Here is a 16,698-nt window from a genome sequence, read left to right on the forward strand (position 1 = left end):
ATACTGTTTTTATAATGTATTGTGAGAATCTCGGGGTAGGTCCTAGCCACTCTGGGCTCTTGTTTTTTGTATGCAGTCGTTTCATTCGATTTGATATAGTTTATCAATTTGCTGAAAATGTATTTATATTAATTGATTTATGCATTGAAGCTTTGTTCTATTTTATAATGGGAATATTGGATCGACATAATTTGTTTCTATACTTGTACATGTGATTTGAATTGTGAAGGATATGGGGATGCACGATTGGGTAAAACAGATATCATCATTGATTCCTGCCTTAATCATTGAAATTATTTCATTGTCATCCCAACTTGCCCCATAATAATGCAAGCTTAAGACACCATTTGTTAATTGTTTCGCCATTATTTATAAGAATATATGCAAATTGTTGAATTTCACTTGATTTCGTGTGCATGTATGTCATTTGTTATTCACATTGTCATAAATAACCATGTTTTCGTGGCTATAGCAGGGCTGCGGAATGGCCACGTTACGACCACGTTTCGTGGTTAGGAATAATAACCACGTCCGAAGTGGTTAGGACAGAACCACGTTTGGAGTTATTAAAATGATAACCACGTTACGTGGTCATTTTCGGTAACCACTCGAGGCGTGGTCAATTTGACCACGTGCGTGACGTGTGCATAGTTGACGACGCGTGCGTGGTCATGCGTGGTCACAAAAACGTATAACCACGCTTCGTGGTCATTTTCGGTAACCACTCGAGGCGTGGTCAATTTGACCACGTGCGTGACGTGTGCATAGTTGACGACGCGTGCGTGGTCATGCGCGGTCACAAAAATGTATAACCACGCTTCGTGGTCATTTTCGGTAACCACTCGAGGCGTGGTCAATTTGACCACGTGCGTGACGTGTATGCATAGTTGACGACGCGTGCGTGGTCATGCGTGGTCACGAAAATGTGACCACGCAACGTGGTTACGAAAATGTGACCACGCATCGTGGTTAGGACAGAACCACGTTTGGGGTTAAAGTTATAACCACGCTTCGTGGTCATTTTGGGCAACCACTTGCTGCGTGGTCAATTCAACCACGTGCGTGACGTGTGCATAGTTGACGACGCGTGCGTGGTCAAAAACGACCACGTTTTGGTCGTTTTTTAACCACGCATGTTTAAGAGTGTAGTAGTATTGTAGTAGTAGTAGTAGTAGTAATAGTAGTAGTAGTAGTAGTAGTAGTAGTAGTAGTAGTATAGTACAAGTAGTAGTGTAAGAGCAGTATACTAGGCCATTAAGCGAGAGCAGAAATTTTTACAAGGCTTTCAGGCCTTATCAAAAAGGAACATGTTAGGGACGTTTTGCTGTATTTCAATGATTAAATAATGCGAGCGCAAAGCGCGAGCTGAATTTTTTTGACGTTCTGGCCTAAGAAAATTAACTTTTTATGCACTTTTGTAATGCATGAACGGTAAAGTATATACCAACAGATTGATGCGAGTGCGAAGCGCGAGCGGAAAAAAAAATGAGATTTCAAACCTGAAAGCGGGACATCTCTTCATAATTTGTAAATGATGAACAAAATTTGGGTATAATTTAGTATCTTCCTACATTTATAATGCGAGTGCAAAGCGTGAGCAGAAAATGTTTGATATTTTGATCTGACACTGGTTAATCTGACACTGATTTAACCAATGGCGTACCGTGGGTCATGGCATGGGGGGGCACCAGCAAAAAATTTGAGTCACTAAGTGAGCGCGCGAAGCGCGCCCAGTTGCTGGGTATACTGACCTATTAGAGACATTTTAAGGACAGTGCCATCAAACGGAAATGTCTCTCACTGGTCAAATAATTTTAAATTTTTTTTATATTCAGACCTAAAAAAAGGACATTGTAATCAATCTTTTGTAATCATGATACGTACTTGTCTCGCTAAATAATGCGAGCGCGAAGCGCGAGCTGAATTTTTGTAAATATTGACCCCCAAATAGGAAGATTTTAAGCCTATATTTTAGGAATCCATTAAGATTATACACATCTCACCGTAGTAATCTAATGCGAGTGCCAATAAGCGCTTGCTTATTTTGTTAGGATTGCATCTAAACATGCACATAAAGCACTTGTAATCATGATTAACATACCCATCTCACTAATCAAATCTTGCGAGCGCGAAGCGCGAGCTGAAAATTTAGGAAATTCAGAATTGCAGAGGGGCATTTTAAGGCTTGTTTGTAGGAATCCACGAAGACCATACATATTTTACTAACCAAATGATGCGAGCGCGAAGCTCGAGCTGAAAATTTTTGATATTCAGATTAGAAAAAGGAATATTTTAAGGACTGATTCTAGGAATTCATATTTCACCAATCCACTACTGCGAACGTGAGCACGGACAGGAAATGTTTTATATTAAGACCTTAAAATGGGGCAATCACTATAAATAGTCATGAAAAATAAGCATACTATTGTACTTAAAACAATAATATTAAACTCGAAGTGCGAGGAAATGTATTTGGCAGTTTGGTGTATGTTGACTTGCAAACGGGAGGTTTTAGTATAGCATGATTATATTTCTCGGTAAACAGACAATGCGAGCACTAGGAACAATGAAGACATAGGCCCTGAGCAAATTATGTCTCATAAAGTTATGAAAAAAAAATGTTTCTTATGTAATATAACATAACATAATTATGATATAATATAACATAACATTATAATGAACAATAATGTCTTCTTTCCCACTAACGTTTCTCTTTCTTTCTCCCTCTTTTTCTATTTTCCCCCTTTTTTTGGTCAGCCGATGGGGGGGGCACGTGCCCCCCATGCCCCCCGTAGTTACGCCACTGGATTTAACTACAGAACAAGCTACGTATCTGAATATACATGCGTGCGCGTGTTTCAGATTTCGACCTAGAATCTGGGCATTCTGAACACACTTTTTCATTTTGAAAATCAATAAAGCGAGCACGAAGCGCGAGCTTATTATTTGATATTCCGATCTGAAAAAAGGGTCAATTTAAGCTCTGTCAGTTTCCTACTTTGTTACAAAATTGTGAGATGGATATGAATCACAGTTTAAAAAAATATCTCAGTGGTAGAGCGTTCGCCTCATGAACGGGAGGTCGTGGGTTCGATCCTCGGCCGAGTCATACCAAAGACTTATAAAAATGGGACCTTCTGACTTCTTGCTTGGCGCTCAGAATTTAGATTGGAGAAGAGTAATAATAACATATAATGTTATGCAGGGCCCGCTGGTAGCAGATTCCTAACTGTAGTGGCTACCCTGGGTAAATAAAACGTTATTATTATTATTTATAATTACTTTGAGATTTGAATTAGGACAGGGGCATTTTAAGAAAATTATGTCATGATATAAAATTGATACATAGAGAACGCCTAATTAGTATACATCTCTATTGATATGACTATCTTCCTATTTTTCCTCCTAAGCGCGAGATGAAACTTGTCGATATTCCATTCTGAAAAAAAGGATAATTTGATTATTGAATAAATATCTTATTTATTAATCTAAAAATAGACCTAATGAGAGCGCAAAATATCTGTTAATGTATGGTATAATGTCATGAAAACTGGCATTTAAAGCACTTTTATATAGTTCATAATTTATATTTTCAACAATCAATGCGGGCGCAAATCGTGAGCCGAAATTTTTGATAAATTCTCATGAAATGGGGACAGAATTAGTATTGAGATATACATATCAAAATGCGAGCGTGCAGCGCTAGCTGATACGTTTTGATAATTTGACATGAATCAGGGATATTTGAGAACTTTATATGGAATACAAGAAAACAATAGCTACCTGACAAATCAAAGTTTGCGAGCGCGCAGCGCGAGCAGAAAAAGTTAATATTTAGAAGATAAAATATACATTTTTACACTGAGCATTTATGAAAATCAATTTGTAAATCAATCAAAATCATGAAAGTTCGATTTCCGAGCTGATCAATATGTTGTGTATATTGACTTCAAAATTTGATATTTAAGCTCGATACTGAGCAACATACATATAAATCATCTAAAAGGCATTGTGAGCACGAAACGCGAGCAAAAATTTTATAGGCCTACTATTTATATGGTGATTATCAAAGTTATGTTTATCTTCCTCCTCTTATGTTTCCCCTTCTTTTTTTCTCTTCTCTTTTTCCTTCTCTTTCTTCCTTTTTCCTATTTTACTCTTTTTATCCGCCAAGATGGGGGGGGGGCGGGCCCCTCGCCCCCCCCCCCCTTGGATCCGCCCATATGGAGCGCGAGCTCGACGTCATTGCCAATGGCAATGGGACGCCAATTTTGCCAAAACGGACCGCACCGCTAGTACGTACCGGTACACCGGCGGCCTACAGTATCTCGCGATTTGATGGAGTTTTTCTACGGTACTAGTTATAGGTGTTCCATATTGTTGGGGTTTTTTTACAAAGAAAGAGGACAATTGCTTTCGCTGACATGGAAAAGAAGGGTTCTAAACGCGCCATTAGAGTAAAAATCATCAGCATGGGGAATGCAGAAACGGGAAAGGTTTGTAATTGTAGCAATAACAACAATCATTGTAGTCATTGTGTCCCACCCATAACGATCCGTGTGGTGGGGAATAGGCTGCCACTCTTAACTTTTTTTTACATGTATATGAATGTGTTAATCGAGAATAGGCTCGAATCCTTGATCAGCTAGGCTTGGGATTGACACTCATTGATCATATTTTTTATGATTTTGATATTATTTGATCACGGAGCCTTGAACCCCTCCCATATATGATGGGGTGACCATAAATTGTGCACTATTAGTATTATTTAATCATGAAGTTGATTTTCAATCAAAAATTCTCACACACGGCTCACTCAAAATTAATCAAAATCATGAATACCAAATGGAAAGAAAGATCCTAAATTCAATTTGGGTGACGGAATTATAAATTAGGTCAAGGGTTTTGCTGGTAGTGGTATCGCGATCTAAACATTCCATGGTGATTGATTAGTGTGCGCTTGGCTGTAAAAGTGTCATAAAAAAGTGTGACCATAATTTGCGCACAATCATTTTGCAAGGCTTTAGAAAAGAAATGAAGCAGACAAAGGTAAAATAATTGTATCAGATACAGTAATTATGAAGCGGTTCATCTGACAGATGAACCGCTTCCAGAGCTACCAAGTCTCACGCATTATGCGTGAGACTCGAGCATTTTGGACTCTTGTTCATCCCCTCAAATCTCTGTCTCACGCAACTATCACAGCCTATTCCCATATACATTGTACACAATGTCTGTGATCTCACTCAGATTCACAGAAAATATCACGCATAGATGGTCTTTGAACTTAGCATCTCTGTGCTTCATAATTACGTACATGTACTAGGCCCGTTTCGGGTACACGTGTACATGTGTACACGCACGGTCAAGTCAGTGCACGTGTACTAAATTCCATCACCGTGTACACGGTAGCATCTGCACAAAGCTTGCGTGGGACTGTAAAGTCAGTGAACAAGCTCACAGCCTCACATTAATTCTTAGTTCTAAGGCACTGCACATGTTTTAATCACTAATATGTCAATATATTTCAATTAATCTAGAGTGAGTTTACTTCCAAAATCGCCGATTTAATCCACATGTATTCTGGAGACTCAAGTTTTTGTACCACACGAAATGGGTATGCTCCGGTCAACGCAGGGCCCTAGTTAGCGCCGATGTTCGTTGGATGCGCAATTTGCATACTGTACCGTATATACATGCACAGATCGCTGCAGAAGTGAGTGTAACTGAAGTTATCGATTGATTTTCATTATTTTAATGCCAATTTGAGGAGCGTGTGTTTGTAGGCTTGTAGCACATGTGTATGAGCGTGTAACACGTAACGAGACTCTCGAAAGCGTTCTTCAATCACTTTTAGAGCCAATTTGAGAATCACCAATTGCGACAGCGATCATTGCTCCAGTTACGTGTTATACGCTCATAAACATGCTACAAGCCTCCAAACACACGCTCCTCAAATTGGCAATAAAATAATAAAAAAATCAATAGATAACTTCAGTTACACTTAATTCTGCAGCGATCTGTGCATGCATGTACGGTACAGTATGCAAAATGCGCATCCAACGAACGTCGGCGCTAACAAGGGCCCTGCACTGATTTACTTTTGCATTCTTTATTAATTTAATGCGCTGCTAAGCTGAGTAAACTTTTTAATTGCACCAATTTTTGTGGATTGATACTTCTAACTTCTCAGGTAAGCTTTAAAACCGTGACTTAGGCTACATGTGGGAACATACTGTAACTCACTCTCACTCAGTGTTTACAATGTGTACACGACCGAAAAACACGCCGTGTACACGTGCATCAAAAATGGACTTTCAAACCGGGCCTAACATGTACGTAACTTCGATAAGCAATGTTACAAAATTCCGTTTTGAAGAACGATTTATGAATAAAAATGATTATTTAACAAATAGTGAAATTTAAAACTTTTTATAGATATTATGAATAATTATTACAATAATGATTATTTATGATTAAGTTTTAAAGTTTACATGTGTCTCTTATATGTATGATATAGGAAGGTTTTAAGGCTCCCTGATCAAATGACAATATCAGAATCATAAAAAATATGATCATGGAGTCCTCAAAAGCTAGGACTGACTTTTGGCCTTGCCACAATTTTTTGAGTGTGGCTGCTGAAAACTGAAGTAAATTTTACAAGCAAAAAAAAAGGGGGGGGGTTTCAACACATAATGTTGGTAATTTTCCATACATTTTACACACCTACCAGAATTCCAGTCCAAGGGGTGCTGCCCATACATGTAGCATCCCTGGGAAAATTTTGGGGGGCTTCAGCACCACTGATTCCTAGGGCCATGGACTAAATCTTGAGGACTCCGTGATGATATTTTTAAATAAAAAAATATATATATATTAATCAGAAATGGAAAAATTCCACATTTTCTTACCAGAAGGATCACTTGCTTGCAATTCTCACACTGTCTATCACAATGAAATGACCTTTTACTCCATTATCGATGACTTACGTTTGCAGGTAAATATGGAAAGAATTGGTGCGCAAGTGTAGCTACATGTAATCATGCTAGTACAAGATTCCACGCTGATGTACTGTTATAGGTTTAGACATTCTAGTGTCCATGACAAGTTTAGAGTGCTCATTGGTGTTAATGTAGTTTCACACCAGCCGACCTTGTAAAGCTAGGATACTAATTTCACCTCAGATTTTGTCAGAATTTTAAAAAAAGAATCCCAAAATTATTTGTCTACTATGTCCTTTTGTATTAGGCAGAGCGAAATGAAAATTTAGGCAATTGAAGACAATCAAAGATATACACTGAATACTGGCAATGATAATCATAGGAAATCTGTGTGTAATTCACTCAAAAGTCACTCACACCAATCAAGCAAAGTTATTAAGTTGAATTAATGTTTTCACTAAACTTTAGATTAAATCTACAGTTTTAAGGTCACTTTTTGAGCATACAATATTACAGCCTACAGGCACTGAGGCTGGTAAATGGCTCAGGTCCCCTATTGGCCTTTGATTATGGCAGTAATTTCAAAGGGGTAATCAGAAAGAGAAAATGTTTGATATTTCATTATCACACAGTTGAACACTCCTGCTACATTGACTTGCATAATGCAGGCGGCACTACCCAAGACATATCACTTAATATAGTCTTTTATTAAAAATGTATACTGCATGTACATGTAACTTGCCTGGTTGCATTGTTATTATTATTTATTTGGCATGAACTACATCATGTAGAGAAATCAAATTTTCCAGCTCAAGGAAAGATGTCCATTAGCATTCTGTGTGGTGAATCTGTATGATACATAAAATACATGTTTGTAGTCTTATAAAGCATTACATATACACGTTGTCTTGCTTCAGAGTTTTGTTTAGGTGATCCAATTTAATACGGTAGTCATTTTATATAGTGCGTTTTGCTACTGGTTACAATGCGCTGTGCACACACTATAAATGAGGATATTTCATGCTGAACTGAATTGTTTTAAATAAGTACCCACAAAGTTAATAGTATGCCTTATTAATTATCTACCTGTTTCATGCTTCTTTATGTGACCAGAGTTGCATCATCAAAAGATACTGTGAGAAAAGGTTTGTGAGCAAGTACTTGGCCACTATTGGAATAGATTACGGTGTCACAAAGTGAGTAGACCTTGATTTCTAACAACTGAAAATGTTAACCCTTATTTTCAGTTCAAAGTAACAAAGGTACATGAAAAAAGTATTGATTTGTAGGAAACTCATAATTGCACTGGTCTAATGATAATATCATTTGATGATTGTCCATTTTGTTGTCATAAATTTGTTTTGTGATAAAATGGAAAGTTATAATCATATGCGAGGTGACAGTCGGGTTATTGACCAAGATTTTAGTGAGAAAAAAAGGAGAATATCCACGCCAAATTATTCTGCATGTTGTATCGCATAAAGCTACAGGATGCACAAATGGTGTTGTGTGCAGACTGGTCAGCATAATCTGTGGTCAGGTCATGTGATGTACTTTCTTATTCCAATAAATTAAAATGGTTGATTTGGCAATACATGGAGTTGCTTAACATGGCTAGGATTCACAAAATTTGTTGACAAGCAAAACAAAAAAAGGTTATCAACAAAAAGGTTAGGGGGTAACCGTCCCCCCACCTCAAATTTAGGGGGTACAGGACCCCCGTCCCTCTGCTTCCGCCGCCTATGGTTTCAAGCCTATTCATATGATTCAATAAATCATTTCACTCATTTGTAAAGTTATTTAGCTATATAAACTAGAAATATAACTATCATGTGCCCATTACTTTAACTATATATACTGTATATACTCAATCTACTATCAATTTAATTCTGATGCAATATAATTTGTTTATCAAGGATGGTTGTCATGACAATCCTATTTTGGTTTTTATGACTACCCAATTTCTCTTTTTATTTATCTTGTATCTTGTACTATTTCATATCATACTTATTTGAATCTTATATGTTAAATTTGAATTGTTAATTTGCTCAAATTTTCAAAAGTTCTGAAACAATTACATAGTATTTGCATTTTTATTGGAATTAAATAGATAATGATATTCAGATGAGATCATGAGAGTGAATTTAAATGTAATTTTTGCAATATAAAGTCAACAAATATTAACTTCAAGAGTAAGTACATTGTGTCAATATTAACAATGTAGTACTGAGTTCGGATGACTCTGCAGTGTAGATATGCCATTGAGCCTTGTTGCTGAGCTTTGGCTTGCCTTATCTGAATGAGGCTTTAAGGTTAGACTTTAAATGATTTGTGTAATCTTTCAACTCACTTTAAAATTTTCCACTCAGGGTGACTGTAAAAGAGAGAGATCTGAAAGTGAATATCTTTGACATGGCTGGACATCCTATATTTTACGAGGTATGTTGGTCAGTCAACATCATTCTTTCCAATTTCCATGTCTTCTTCTCTTTGATACAACACAACAGGAACAATGTGGATGTCAATGACATCCAATAGAGAGAGAGATGCACACATACACACAGGCACCAAAAAATATATATATACATGTATATAAAAATCCTACGAAAGGGCAAAGTCTATGAATGGGTTTATTCCGTCATAATACACATATAGATGTAAAGACGAAGGTAGAGGGTGTTAAGGCGCATTACAAGCAACAGAAAAAGAGGAAAAAAAATTGCCTTAAACACAGATGTAGATATATATATATAGAGAGAGAGATACAGAGAACCAAAGAGAGATGGTGGGTAGAGAAGTAAAGAGATCGACTCACTGCTTTAAATATAGAATGGATTTTTTTTTTTTGGGGGGGGGTAAGTAAAGGAAAGATTCAACTCCTGAATAATTCACTATGTGGATATAGATGCTTCAAATAATGATAGTGATTTATTAATGACCCCAAGTCTACAACAATCGTTCATGGGTAATTGAATCTTTTGTATTTTTTATAAGTGGCAAAATAAAATATGTTAATGCATTAGCTCAGATATTTGATGTTTTTTGTCTTTATTAGGTTAGAAATGAGTTTTATAAGGACACACAGGGTGCTCTGCTGGTTTATGATGTTGCTTCCAGGTCAAGTTTTGAAGCTTTAGATTCCTGGCTGGCTGAGATGAAGAGAGAGATGGCTGACTTGACCGAGATGGAAAGGGTTGTCTTCTGTGTCTGTGCAAACAAGGTATTTATTTCTTAACCCTTCTGGCCCCAAAACATTTAACCAACAATTGTGCTCTGAATGATACACGAACACGACCTAACAAAATATCAGAAACAGAAATTCTTTCATTGCAATTTTTTTTTATTTGAGTTAATATTAGTATTAGAAAAAGCTGGATTTATGTATTGCTTTTTGCCAGATACAAAGTGCAACTATTATAACCCAGACTTTAGCGTGAGCTTCTACTGTGTCAGCAGCACTCACAGGCAGGGATGACGCCAGATTATGCCGGCCTTAGCCTCTGCCTGAGTCACATGTACAAAGTCTATGGAGAAGGTTTTCGTAAGCGGTCTCGTAATAGGAATTACCAGCCTTGACTACATCCCTGGCACTGATTTCAGTCAAGGGATTAATCCTATTGGGTACCCATTCACATTAAAATGCTCATACTAAACATGTCTGGGGGTTTTCTAGAGCAAAAAAAAGTTATAGAAAGTCATGAAATTTGTTCATTTTGTAAACAGTGGACCGTATAGAGGATGGTCAAGATGATGACAATGAATGCTGGGATATCTAGATTGTTGGCTTTATATTAAGTCAGCTGGAGGATGAATATTATATTTTTGTTTTCTTTTTTGGCAGACTGATAAGAGTATGCAACGTGTTGTTGATGAGACTGAAGGAAGACTATGGGCAGACAGTAAAGGTTTCCGTTACTTTGAGACATCAGCACTCACAGGGGATGGAGTCTCAGAGATGTTCACTGTAAGTTGTCTCAATATTTACTAGATATGTTGGATTTTTATATTTCTGCATTCTGATATTTTTATCTTAAAAGTTCACAAAAATTTATAGCTATGAAAAGCTCAGTTCATTTTTTTAAAGTTTGCTTTATTTCCTTCATACATACGATACGGTATTTAGATATATAGATAGATTTTTTAAAAGGAATATCAAATTACTAAATCCCCAAAGAGGATTTGGTGCTCTTTATTTGTTGTGATCTTACGTAAGTAGTTGGCTTTGTTTATTTAAAATCAGTTTTTGTTTTTAATTGTTGCTTTTTTATTACTCTACATTTAAAGATGAATTGATTAATTCACTGCTTTTGAGTTCAGATGAAGATATTCAGAGAAACAGTTTATTCTCTGTCTAATTAATATGTGTTACAGGGAAATAGTGACAAGCATTAGTTTATTCTATTACCCTTTACTCAGTATTAATTTTTTCTGCTCTTGAGTAGTATGTCGTACTTGGCATTCACCTGGCAATCGCAAAAATTAAGAAGTAGGCTGAGAAGTTTTATTAAGTTAACTCTATAATTAGATTTACAAGAATCATTGCTGCATCATGATATTGCTGAAGCATGATAATCGATTGCATGCGTTGATCACAATATTTTAGTCTTACCCAAGTGAATGATTGTACAGAAGTCATTATTGTAATTTGTAACAATTTTTTCCTAGAAATCCCCTATTATTTGAGGAATGCAACACTCAGAAGAAAAGCAAAATGGAAAAAAAATTAACTTGATGAAAGTAAATGGGTCAAATAAGGCTTCTGTGTATAACAATAACAGTTGATTAGTGACATTATTAAGAATATGTTTTGTGCTTGCTATACTAGGCTCTTTACCAGGGGCTCCTGACAGCATTTGAGAATGGAGGTCGAGCAGAACGTATCACGACCACTTTAGGTTACACCAAAGAGCAAGTTGAGGCAATACAGAGGCTGAAGACAAGCAAAAATAATTTTGAGAGGCTGGGATTGCCCCATAATGCATCAAAGTAAGAACTATTGACTACTGATTATCAACACATTGTTTAAGCCAAGTCCTCCCCAATGTAAAAATGGTTTGAATAAAAAGAGAAAAATCAAAACGAGCATAAAGCTGAAAATATATTGAAACATAACTGTTTCGACTAATTCAGCAAAAATTTAAAATGTCATTTCTTCTAGATCCAATTTATGGCAAAATTTACATCATTAAACTTGTTTGATTTGACCTTGATTTATTCAAATCAACTTTAATGTAGGGGCAGACTTCCCCTTTAAAGGCTAAGTCCACGCCAACCTTAAGTTAATGAAAATAAAGAGTAAAAGAAAATTGTGTTATTTCAAAGTTTTGCTTGATTTTATAAAATGGAATATATGCTCATCACAGATAACAGGGAGAGAGACAATAACACCAAACCAACTATTCCTTTTACACTGTGTGTGTCGTAATATAAAATTCCAAATTATATATTGATAGTTGAATACTTGTGGTAAGCTTTGGTTGTTAATACTTCATTAATGCCCTGATCAGATTGGTTCTTTTATTAATAAATATATTAATTTATTTCTTTCAGGGATGATGTGAACAGAGCTTACAGGAGATTGGCTATACTGCTTCACCCTGATAAGAATGTAGCACCAGGAAGTGAGGAAGCTTTCAAGATCCTAGTAGCTGCCAGAACAGATCTTCTCAAACACAGATAGTCATTACTTAACCAAAAAAGACTCAGATTACTTATTGCGGTTTCATGAACATGGTGTAAGCTTTACCAGGAAACTTACACGTTGACTTGAGGAAACTATTTATGTGACAACGATGTTTTGTGGATATGTGATGTGCACACTCATATGGAACAGTGACGAGTATTATGAAATAGTGTGGGCCTTTGGATGGCCTTGAAGTCATTTTCAACCTAAAGTTGAAGCTAACAGCTTGAGAAACTTCACCCTTAAACTTTGTCAGTGTCTTGGGCACTGAAGGTTCCAGAACTATTCACAAATCAAAGATCTTTCTGAAGTAAAATCTTGTTGACAGCACATTTATCTACACTTTTTTTAAACTTAATTATTAAGAAAGCTTGTGGAATATGGATCATTTGGAAGTGACTTTAACTGTAAAACAAGCTTGAACATACTGTATAACTTGTGGCACTTCCTTTTGCAGTATTCAAAATTTTCCTGATCAGAACAACTCTTTGAAATCTTAAGAGGAAAATAGAAATGAGAATGAAAACTTAAGAGAAAAATAGAAATGAGAATGAAAATGGGATGAATAATAAAAGATTTAAAGTAATTGATGCACAAATAAAGTACAAATTGAATTAAAGAAACAAATATGTTCTATTTGTTGGCAGAGGGTTGACTTTTTATAAATTCTTGAATTTCAATGTTATGTACTAGTTTTCATGAAGATTATTCATTGGAGGTCAGGATTATAAAAGATATGATACTCTGGACATTTTGACAATTAGGATATTAAGGCTCTCATGTCTTAGAAAAGGTGTGGGGTTGGGGTTGGAGTCCAATCTAATCTTTCTGGTCTCAAGTGATTTTTGTTTTCAGATTTTGTATGCAAGACATAATAATTTTACATTTTGGATTGTACTTTTGTAGGGCTTTGTCTTTTCAACATGCAATTATATTATGTTGGGCCCTGTTCTTTAAAGTATTTGAATACTAGTACTCCATTGTTTTTACAATGAATGGTCTTATCAGCAGAAGAAAAGCTGCCCTGTAGATGAGGTGTTCCTGGGTTTCCTGAAGGCATGGTTTATCATTTGCTCCGACAACAGTTGCTATGTCTACAGGCTTTTTAATCTAAGTACTAAGTTTTAGGATCGCAGGTACATCTGCTTAGGAAAAAGACGTGTCAAGAAAGTTTTGTCCTAGGAAGGATGTTTTATATTTTGTTCATTTTAAGAAATGTGATGCACAATTTTTAAAGTTATAGAATGCCTTGTGTGTATTGAATAGTAAGCAGTGGGGTTTAGTGGATGGGGGTGTACACTCTATTTTTCTTATATGAGCAAAGAAAAGCTAAAGGTTTGATGAATTGAAAAATATTTTTAAATCATTTTGTCCTGATGGTGACATACAGGAAATCAAGAAAGATGGAGAAGGACACCCTCCATCTTGTACTTTTTTCTAAGCATACATGCAGAATGCACAGAACATCATTATGTGTCATTGATCAAAAGCTTTGGGGGAAAAGAACATTCATCATGAAGATGTTGGGCAGTAGCTTGGCACCTCATTAAAAATAATACCGTCAATTCATCCAAATTGAAGTGTCCATATACTGTCAAATAATTATAACTTTAAGAATTTTCAATCAGGATTTATTTAAACCTTTACATGTTTGCTTCAAGAATTCCCATGCCCGCCCCTCTCCCCCTCTCTCTTACACACACACAATATCCCCTTTTCATTCCTGCTGTATTTTGATATAATTTATTTATTTCTATACCTTGAATGTAGGCATTTACATTGTAAAATTGTAAATTTATTTGCCTCTTTTTGACGTGTAATGACATGTTCTGTCTGGAACATTTTTTTATTTGGATGCTGTTCTGCATAAAGTATTCAATCCTGATATGTATTCTTTAATATCCATGAATTCATAGTCATAAAAGATACTTGTTAAATATATTGAAAAATAAAATGTGTGTGACTGTACTATTGAACTTGAAGATATTTCAAAGCATTCCGTCCTAGTTACCAATGCCTTATTGATGTGATAACATCTCCGTCCTGTGAAGCAGCTGAGAAGGAATAAAGGCTATGTTACATTAAACTAGAAACAACTTATTTTCTGTGACCAATCTACTTTCAACCAATCAAATCTATCGAGGTCAGAAGCTTTTAACATTAGTCATTCATAGTATTGATATACATGTAAAGTTTTTTGAGACAAGGCGCATGGTGCTTTGATTTTAATATGCAATGTGTAAATAATACATTTGTGTATATTTTGCAATAGTGTGATGTATGCATTGATCAGTAGAAATGCATCTAGGTTTTTTTTTTCGTGTGTATCAAAGCATGATGTTTTAATTCTTAAAGTGAATTTTATCAACTTCAAGTGATATTTTGTAAAGTTCAATGTTAGAAGCTGGCTGTAAAATATTGAAATTTTACCCGCAAAATTTATTTCCACTTAGAAGTCATTCAAGGCTTGCTGGAGGTTGTATTTCATACTGCATTGAATTCAGGAATGCAACTTAATTAATACATTTATTTTTGTGTTCCTGTGCTGTGAAATTTGGTTCTTTCCCTTTAATAGGAATATTATCATAAGCAGCATAATCAGGAACCTACACGATATGCTATTTAATGTTATTACAACAATGTTTTGTAACAAAGTAGTTGATTGACTATAACAGATGGAAATTAAACTGTTAAAGGAGAAATAGTATATGCTCGATAAGTGAATTAATCTTGTTTAATTGACACTTGAAAACTTGTGGTCATATATGTGTATACCAATATCGTGGGTCAAGTCTCCCTACCCTTGTCAAAAATTGTGTGTTTAAATACATTTTTAACAATAATTGAATTCATATTTATTTATTCCTTTTCTTTGGAATGGTATCATTCCATGTAAGGTATTGATAGTAGTTAGTAAAAAATATATTGATTTTATTTAGAGTACTTATGTATTATTTTAAAACTTCAGTTGCAGAGTATTTTATAGTTAGCATTTTTGTAATTGAATTTTCCACTGTGTAGAATTTGTTGTCTCCTGAATGAAATATGAATTTACAATATTGTTGAATATTCAACAGAATTATTATCATACTACCGTCCGTCCCATACTTTCAGATCAAGCTCAAAAGCATTGTTCATTGTGTCTTTCATCTCAACTAAGTCATACGGTGAACATTCTTTTTCACATGCCTCTGCTACTTTGTGGAATGCACTTCCCAATTCCATGAGATACCAAAGTAACTTAGATAAGTTCAAAGTTTCTCTTTTAAGAGATACTTATTCAACACTTAAAGCATATTTTCCAGTAAACTCAGTGTCCAATATTGAATTGTATGTACATGTCCGTTTCATGTCTCCTAGCTATTTTTCCATAATTTATACTTTTAATATACTTTTAGCGTGTATGGACATGCAATCTGCTATGTGTAATGCGCTATTAACGAACCAAGTATTATTATTATTATTATTTACATGTATTGATATATGTTTATAAATAAATTGAAATAAAGGTACATGTATTTAAACAAATAACTGTAACTTATGTTGTCTTTTAATATCCTTGTGCAACAGGGGATGAAATAATAGTTATGTTTTAGGGGCTATCCTTTTTTTTCCACATTTGGGCGATTGCAGATTTTTTGCTAGTTCTTCCATTTTATGGGCAACTTTTTAGGGGAAATAAGCAATTATGCAGTAAAAGCAAATGTAATTATTCTGCCATAGTTAGAATATTGATTTCGCCGATAGTCTTGAATATTATTTGTGACTGATCTTGGGGCAACTCTTGGTAGAATGGTTGCCCCAAGCATGCATTTTTGGTGAAATTTTAAAGGCAATATGGGCTGCCATGAGGGTGAAATTGACATCATGTATTTTCAAAGCTGTTGTGCAATATTTATGGAGTAATTAATTGAAAGCTATTTTCCATGATGAATTTCCATTTGGTCTACTATCTGTTTGGTCTTTTCCCACATGATCTAATCCTAGTTCATCTACAATTGATTCTAATTGCTATTTAACAAACTCATCATTTAGCATATTTATCAATGTCTAATATCCAGACTATGTCCATTT

General features: G+C 35.3%; 1 protein-coding gene across 1 annotated transcript; it reads left to right on the plus strand.

Annotated features, from left to right (window-relative positions):
• The first annotated feature begins 4,293 nt into the window (after positions 1–4,293).
• LOC121428296 (dnaJ homolog subfamily C member 27-like) lies at positions 4,294–13,144 on the plus strand. The gene is made up of 7 exons (XM_041624858.1): positions 4,294–4,496; positions 8,055–8,137; positions 9,311–9,380; positions 9,997–10,161; positions 10,783–10,905; positions 11,767–11,927; positions 12,492–13,144. The coding sequence occupies exons 1-7, from the start codon at positions 4,425–4,427 to the stop codon at positions 12,619–12,621; spliced, it is 804 nt and encodes a 267-aa protein (XP_041480792.1). The 5' UTR covers positions 4,294–4,424; the 3' UTR covers positions 12,622–13,144.
• The last annotated feature ends 3,554 nt before the right edge of the window (positions 13,145–16,698 follow it).

Source organism: Lytechinus variegatus, chromosome 1 (genome assembly GCF_018143015.1).
Source record: "Lytechinus variegatus isolate NC3 chromosome 1, Lvar_3.0, whole genome shotgun sequence".
Classification (NCBI taxonomy): Eukaryota; Metazoa; Echinodermata; class Echinoidea; order Temnopleuroida; family Toxopneustidae; genus Lytechinus; species Lytechinus variegatus.

What these genes read in the sequence shown, in the direction of transcription:
- LOC121428296 (XM_041624858.1), top strand. Translation starts at nt 4,425, where the DNA reads ATGGAAAAGAAGGGTTCTAAACGCGCCATTAGAGTAAAAATCATCAGC. An exon ending in GACATCCTATATTTTACGAG is followed by an intron (nt 9,381 to 9,996) that starts GTATGTTGGTCA and finishes TGTCTTTATTAG; the next exon opens with GTTAGAAATGAGTTTTATAA. An exon ending in TCTGTGTCTGTGCAAACAAG is followed by an intron (nt 10,162 to 10,782) that starts GTATTTATTTCT and finishes CTTTTTTGGCAG; the next exon opens with ACTGATAAGAGTATGCAACG.